The sequence below is a fragment of the Rhipicephalus sanguineus genome, chromosome 1 (assembly GCF_013339695.2).
Source record: "Rhipicephalus sanguineus isolate Rsan-2018 chromosome 1, BIME_Rsan_1.4, whole genome shotgun sequence".
Taxonomy (NCBI): domain Eukaryota; kingdom Metazoa; phylum Arthropoda; class Arachnida; order Ixodida; family Ixodidae; genus Rhipicephalus; species Rhipicephalus sanguineus.
This window is the reverse complement of record NC_051176.1, coordinates 13,578,858-13,585,563: the sequence shown is the minus strand read 5'-3', so window position 1 is coordinate 13,585,563 and position 6,706 is coordinate 13,578,858. Positions and strand designations below refer to the sequence as shown.

Sequence of the window (6,706 nt, the reverse complement as noted above, 5' to 3'; positions counted from 1 at the left end):
CACGCTTACGACTTGTGCTCTAACGTGACGCGCTTACATGTGTAATTGGTTTTCTCGACGGCCTCGTTGTGAACTGCAAAGGTGGAAGCGATAGTGCCGGTAGGCCGAGATGGTCGTCGCCCTGTTTATCTTCGAAATGGGCTTCCATCGCTGCGCCATATTTCGCATGTGGTTCGGAAACGGGCGCCGCGTGTCAGAAGTGGCACGCTTGAAACATCACTTTATTCAATCAGGAATTATTTCGTGTCAGAAACAAACTTTAGCCAATCTTTTTCATGCCGCCGTCAACGGGGATATCGGCAAATGCCTCGAGCCTTGGCCTGGGTGGTCGGGGCCATCGGAGGGGTGAGGAATGAACCAGCAACGCGGGCGCCACCAGCGGCGTGATGTCACGTGTCTACGGCGCTGTCATTGGCTGCGGCCGACGTGGCAGCCGGGCGGCAACATTCAACAAGTTGGTTGCCCGTGATGCGTGCGGTCAACGACTCCAATTGCTCAAAAGTCTGTCGGATGTGGCTGTTGGCGCGGACAGCCGTACGGCGAATCGCATCCTAATTCGCACCATGTGTTCAATACCTAATATCCGCGGATGAATGGCCTGACGGAACACCTCAATAAAACCATCGGCGACATCCTGGCCATGGACGTCGACATTGAACGTAAGAATTGGGGCGGCATCTCTACGTATGTAATTACTGCGCGGCGGTACAGGAAACAACCCAGGCGGCACTGTTAAAAAGCGCCTCACCACGTTGGACATTTTTGAGCTGACAAGCGCAATGCATGCACTGGGCGTCCACGATCACGTCTGCCAAAATTTGCAACGCTACGCGCGGCGTGAATGGGTCAAATTTCAAGCTGAACGCTGCTTGCCTGTAATGAACTGACGCGTGAGTCGCAACGACACGGAACAAAAAGGCGTTTATTACAAGAAGGGCACTGCTTATATAGCTAAGGCGGTGATAGGTATCAGCACACTTGGTGTTAACAGAAAACAGGCACAAAGCTGGCGCATGCTCTCTCGTTGCCCACTGACGTCACTTCGTGTGATTTCACAATATCACATCCCTTCCCCCTTAGTCATCGATGCCATAGCGTCGCACTGGCCGGCGTTGACGAGTGGAACGCCTGAGAGGCGGCGGCGTCTCAGGCCCGGCAGGTCCCAGGGCGGGGCTTGGTGTAGCCGGGAGAGCAAAAGAGGGGGACGTTTCATGGCTTAAGTCTCCGGGCTCACAGTGCCATGCTCGGCGCACGTGGTCCCGGTGGCGTCGGTGCACAGTACCGTCCGCAGCTCGTACATGACGTGGCCCAAACGTCGCAACACACGACCAGGATACCACTCGGGGCCGGGCCGGAAGTTTCTCGCGTACACAGCATCACCCGGCAGGAACCCACGTTGTGGAGGCGGCAGCGGGCATCTTGCGTCACTCTCGTCCCGTTGAAGGATCGAGAGGGCGGTCCTGAAGTTCCGACCCAGCATGACTTCTGCAGGTGATTTGCCGGTTTCTGAGTGTGGCGTAGAGTGCTGTTTGAACAAAAAACGTGAAACCTTGCACAGTACGGTGCCCTGTGTCTGTTTCCGTAATGCACATTTCAGTTCTCGTACCATCCGCTCCGCCCTTCCGTTACTTGACAGGTGGTACGGCGCGGTATACATATAGCGAATACCATTTCGTTTGAGGAAATCTTGAGTTTCCCTGCTGGCAAAAGCGGTGCCATTATCAGACACGACAAGGTCGGGTAATCCATACGCTGCGAACATCTTGCGAAACTTTTCAATGACCGTAGCTGAATGAAGAGACGGCATGACTTCGACTTCAGCCCAGTTCGAGAGGGCGTCTACCGCCACCAGAAAATGCACGCCTTGGATCGGTCCTGCGAAATCCACGTGAATTCTACTCCAAGGTCGTTCTGGCTTAGTCCAGAAATGGGTTGGTGTCTTTGGTTCACTCGGTCTGTTTACCTGGCACGGCCTGCAGCATCTGACTGGCTCTTCTATCCTTCTATCCATATTAGGCCACCACACGTACGACCTAGCAATTGCCTTCATGGCCGTCACTCCCGGATGGTTAGCGTGCATAAGACTTAACACTTCTTTCTGCAATGTCTCAGGAATTACTACGCGGCTTCCCCAGAGCACGCAGTCGCGATGCACAGACAACTCGTTTTGTCTCACCTCATACGCAGAATACTTCGGGGCTACTCGCTCGCGTGGCCAGCCCTCAAGGATCCATTGCTTCACTTTGGGACAGTTGGGGATCCCTGCTGGTGTACGCCGCCACTTCTCGTGCGCTCACTGGGGGGTACTCCACAGCTTCCAGTAGGAGTATGTCACCCGGTACTTCGGTCTCTTCTCGGGTTAGGGGAGCCGGCAACCTACTCAGGCAATCTGCGTTTCCATGGTCCTTGGTTTTCCTGTAATCGAGCACGTATTCGTAGGCTGATAGCATTAGAGTCCACCGTAACATGCGAGGCGAAAGAACAACCGGAATTTGCTCTTTCCGCTGAAAGATGCCTAGCAAGGGCTTGTGATCCGTGAGAATAATAAAATTCCGCCCACAAAGGTACTGGTGGAAATGTCGCACCCACAAAACCACGGCAAGAGCTTCACGGTCGATCTGAGCATAATTACGCTCGGCCTTAGATAATGTTCTAGACGCATACGCCACAGGCTGCTCATTTCCTTCGTTATCGCGGTGAGCCAAAACTGCCCCCACTCCCACAGATGACGCGTCGCATGATAATACTAACGGGGCATCAGGTTTAAAATGCACCAGTAACGAGTTAGATGTCAGCAACTTCTTCAGGCTCTCATATGCTTCCATGTGCTCGGAACCCCAGTTCCATGGCACGTTGTTATCCAACAAACGAGCTACTTCTGTTCTGCCCTTCAAAAAACGATTGTAGAAATTGATCATACCCAAGAAAGTTTGCAGTTCCTTTTTGTTCTTCGGGGCAGGAGCCTGGTGGATGGCCTCGACCTTGGCCTTCGAAGGGTAGATGCCCTTAGCGTCAATCCGATGCCCCAGAAACTCGAGGCTTTCCTTAAAAAATTCGCACTTCCCAGCTTGCACTCTAAGCCCGGTTTTGGACAATCGGCTGAGGACCTCGGCAAGCATCCGTTGATGTTCCTCGATAGACTCGCTGGCAATCAGGATGTCATCCAGGTATACCGCTACTTGCGGCATTCCGGCCAGCACCATGTCCATGGTTCTTTGGAAAACCCCAGGAGCAATGGACACGCCGAACGGCAGCCGACAAACCTTGTACAGCCCCTGCACGGTATTAATGGTGAGCAACTCCGCCGTTTCTTCATCCACCAATAGTTGCTGATAGGCCTGAGTCAAGTCGAGTTTAGAAAAAACACGCCCCCTTCCTAATCTGGCAAACAATTCTTTGCTGGTTGGTAACGGGTATACATTACTTTTTACGGCCTGGTTCACCGTGCTTCTGTAATCCCCGCATATTCGTAGGGAGCCGTCCTTCTTTCGCACCACGATGATTGGTGTTGCCCAGTCTGAATATTGGGTGGGTTTTAGAATTCCCAGTTCCTCCAAGCGATTTAACTCAGCAACGACTTCATTCTTCATGGCAAACGGAATGCTGCGGCATTTCAGGAACCTGGCTTGGGCGGCCTCCTTTAGTTCGATGTGGATGCGTGGCAGATTAGCGCCTGGAAAGGTTTCACTGAACACGTCTGCGAATTTTTCCACGATCGCTTGAGGTCCGACATTTATGCTATGAAGACCTGTTAGGCTGATTCCCAATGGCTGGAACCAATTTCGGCCCAGCAGAGTGTTCCCGTCGTTCTTCAGTACTAGTAGCGGCAGCTGCAATTCTCGGTCTTTGAACTTCACAGGCACAGACACTTTTCCCAGCACGTCCAGCCCTTCCTTTGTCCAGGTCACCAGTTGCGTGTCGCACTTGTCCACCTTCATCCGCTTCGCCACTTGCAGCTTCCGAAATTCGTTCACACTGATAATCGACCTGGCAGCTCCAGAATCTACTTCCATCGGCACGATTTCATTTCCAATCTCGACAGTGATGACGTACTTTGGCGTCCCGTTTTTTACTTGGCTGATACTGAACAACTCGTCGTACTCGCTCTTCGCGGAATTTTTTCTGTCCTCGAGCTGAGCTTCCACCTCTGCTGGCTTTCGTCGGCATGCTTTTGCTAAATGCCCCTTTCCGCCGCAGTTGAAACACACCGAATCTTTGTATCTGCAACGCCATCCAGCATGCGCTCCCAAACAGCGGAAACAACTCCGCTGCCTCTCTGGTTGCCTCTTGTTGGCTTCCAGTTCTACTTTGGACGTCAACTCTTGCTGGAATTCGAGCTCCTGTGCATTGCTTCGTATTGCTTTTTGCTGCTTCGCAGCTGCTTCTGCCGTGATTGCTAATTCATATGCCGTGTCGAACGTCAGGTTTTTTTCCGCCAACAATCGTTCTTGAACCACATTGTCAGAGATTCCAAAAACCAACCGGTCGCGCAACATTTCCTCTAATGGAAATTTTGTTCCGCCAAATCCGCAGTTCTCGGATAACTTGCCCAGAGCAGTGACAAAGTCGGCTACGCCCTCCCCCTCTTGCTGGTCTCGCTTAGAAAAGACGTACATCGCGTATAGCTCGGACGGCTTCGGGTTGACGTGCTTCTTCACTGCATCAACGATGATTTGGTAGTCCACGTTTGGCGGTCGCGACGGCTTCACGAGAGTGGTTATGAGGGAGTACGTCTCTGGGCCACAGCAGCTGAGCAACACAGCTCGCTTGTCCTCCTCCGTTGTGAGCTTGTTCGCTGCACAATACAACTGAATGCGCTCGACATACTCTACCCACGACGAAGTTTCACTGAGGTCGAACTCTCGAATGCGACTACCGACGGCCATGCTGCCCAGAAACCCCAGCCCACGCACGGGTTAGACCGTGCTTCGTCGCCACTGTAATGAACTGACGCGTGAGTCGCAACGACACGGAACAAAAAGGCGTTTATTACAAGAAGGGCACTGCTTATATAGCTAAGGCGGTGATAGGTATCAGCACACTTGGTGATAACAGAAAACAGGCACAAAGCTGGCGCATGCTCTCTCGTTGCCCACTGACGTCACTTCGTGTGATTTCACAATATCACATTGCCCTTCTTCTCGCGGGCGCGCGCCCAGAGAATGAGGGGATGACGTGCATGGTGACGTGCCCTACGTAGACGGTAGTGCTGTGACGTCGCTCCTCTACGTAGACGACTGTGCTCTGACGTCGCCAGCAGTAGCACGTGACACTGCGATAATTCTTTGACACGACGTGTAGTCTGTGTAATTCGTTGCTTGAATGGATGAATAAATCTTGAGAGCAATAATAAAACGCACAAACGGAATGTGTGCGTTTTCTTTTTTAATTTTTACTGCGAATCGCAGTGAGATTCGAGACTAATCTACCTCCGTTTCGCACGCGTTCGTGTTCTCGCGCTTTGCGCATCGTGCAGACGCCACCCTTTACAACGAAACTAATTTTCTACCGCGTTCCAGTGCTCATTAGGCTCATTTATCCTCCCGCGTCTAACTAGATGTTCATGCGGCACACCGCTAGTCTCGCGTCCGTACAAATGTCGCAGCTTTCGAATTCAGTAATAGGATGAAAGCCAATTGATCGGCGAGGGCGCATACGGCATAACTTGCACAGATCAAGCGCAATGAACGCCGCCACAACACCGCTCGCGTCTCGGGGGCTCGGGCTGGTTCGTGCACGTCATGCGCTCGTGACATTGGACAGATTTAGTTGAACGTCCGCAACAACGTACGGACGCAGCCTGCCATAAGAAATGGCTGGCAGGCTGCGTCCGCACATTGTTGCGGACGCCCAACTAAATCTGTCTATTGTGTGGGCATGACGTGTTCATGCGTATGCGTTATGTGATCCTCTTGCTCGCGTGCCGAGGAGGGCAGGGGAGGGATTTGGCTTGCGAAGGCTACACGAATCGAGCGGCAAGGGTTTGCAGCTCGTCTCCTCGCATCATGCTTTCGTGCCGCTGCAAATTATTGCTTTTTCTCAGCGTCTAACGGACCGATTAGAAAACTTCTAGTGGCATAATGCTCTTTATTGGGCTCGCAACAACTGACAACTAAAATTTGTTATGTCACCTGGTGAGGTGAAGGCTGCTTTACAGAAGAAACCCAGCGACGACGCTTGCCGCCATGCTGCCAACTGTCACCGGCGAAGACATCCTCGACGTCTCCGCTTATGTGCAATGCGCCGAAGAAGCTCGACAGCTCACCCAACTGCATACGAGAACCAGCAAAGGACATATAGCTTTCATTACAACCTTCGGTACCCGCCACAGTGCTCTAGTGGTGAGGCGCTTGACTGCTGACCCGAAGGTCGCCGTATCGAATCCCAGCCGCTGCGATCGCACTTCGATGGACGAGGAATGCTAGAGGCCCGTGTACTTAAATATAGGTTCACGTTAAGGAAACCACATGGCCAACGTTTCCGAAGCCCTCCACTACGGCGTCCCTCATTTCATATCGTCATTTGTGCACGTAAAGCCCCAATAATTATTATACTAGTACAACCTTCGACGATGCTGCATAGAATACCAGCACGGCGACCATGTTTGGATGTGGATGCCAATGCGCCAGCCACTGTGGGTTCACCGAAAAGCTTCTTCGAGGATACTTCAGGCCATACAAGGTCCTTCGACGTCTTGGCGCACTAG

At 52.4% G+C, this 6,706-nt stretch overlaps 1 protein-coding gene across 1 annotated transcript; it reads right to left on the bottom strand.

Moving 5' to 3' along the window:
- Positions 1–1,216: 1,216 nt before the first annotated feature.
- LOC119379634 (uncharacterized protein K02A2.6-like) lies at positions 1,217–4,886 on the bottom strand. The gene is made up of 3 exons (XM_037648937.1): positions 2,921–4,886; positions 2,298–2,440; positions 1,217–1,525 (listed from the first exon to the last, which is right to left on the bottom strand). The coding sequence occupies exons 1-3, from the start codon at positions 4,884–4,886 to the stop codon at positions 1,217–1,219; spliced, it is 2,418 nt and encodes an 805-aa protein (XP_037504865.1).
- Between the last annotated feature and the right edge of the window lie 1,820 nt (positions 4,887–6,706).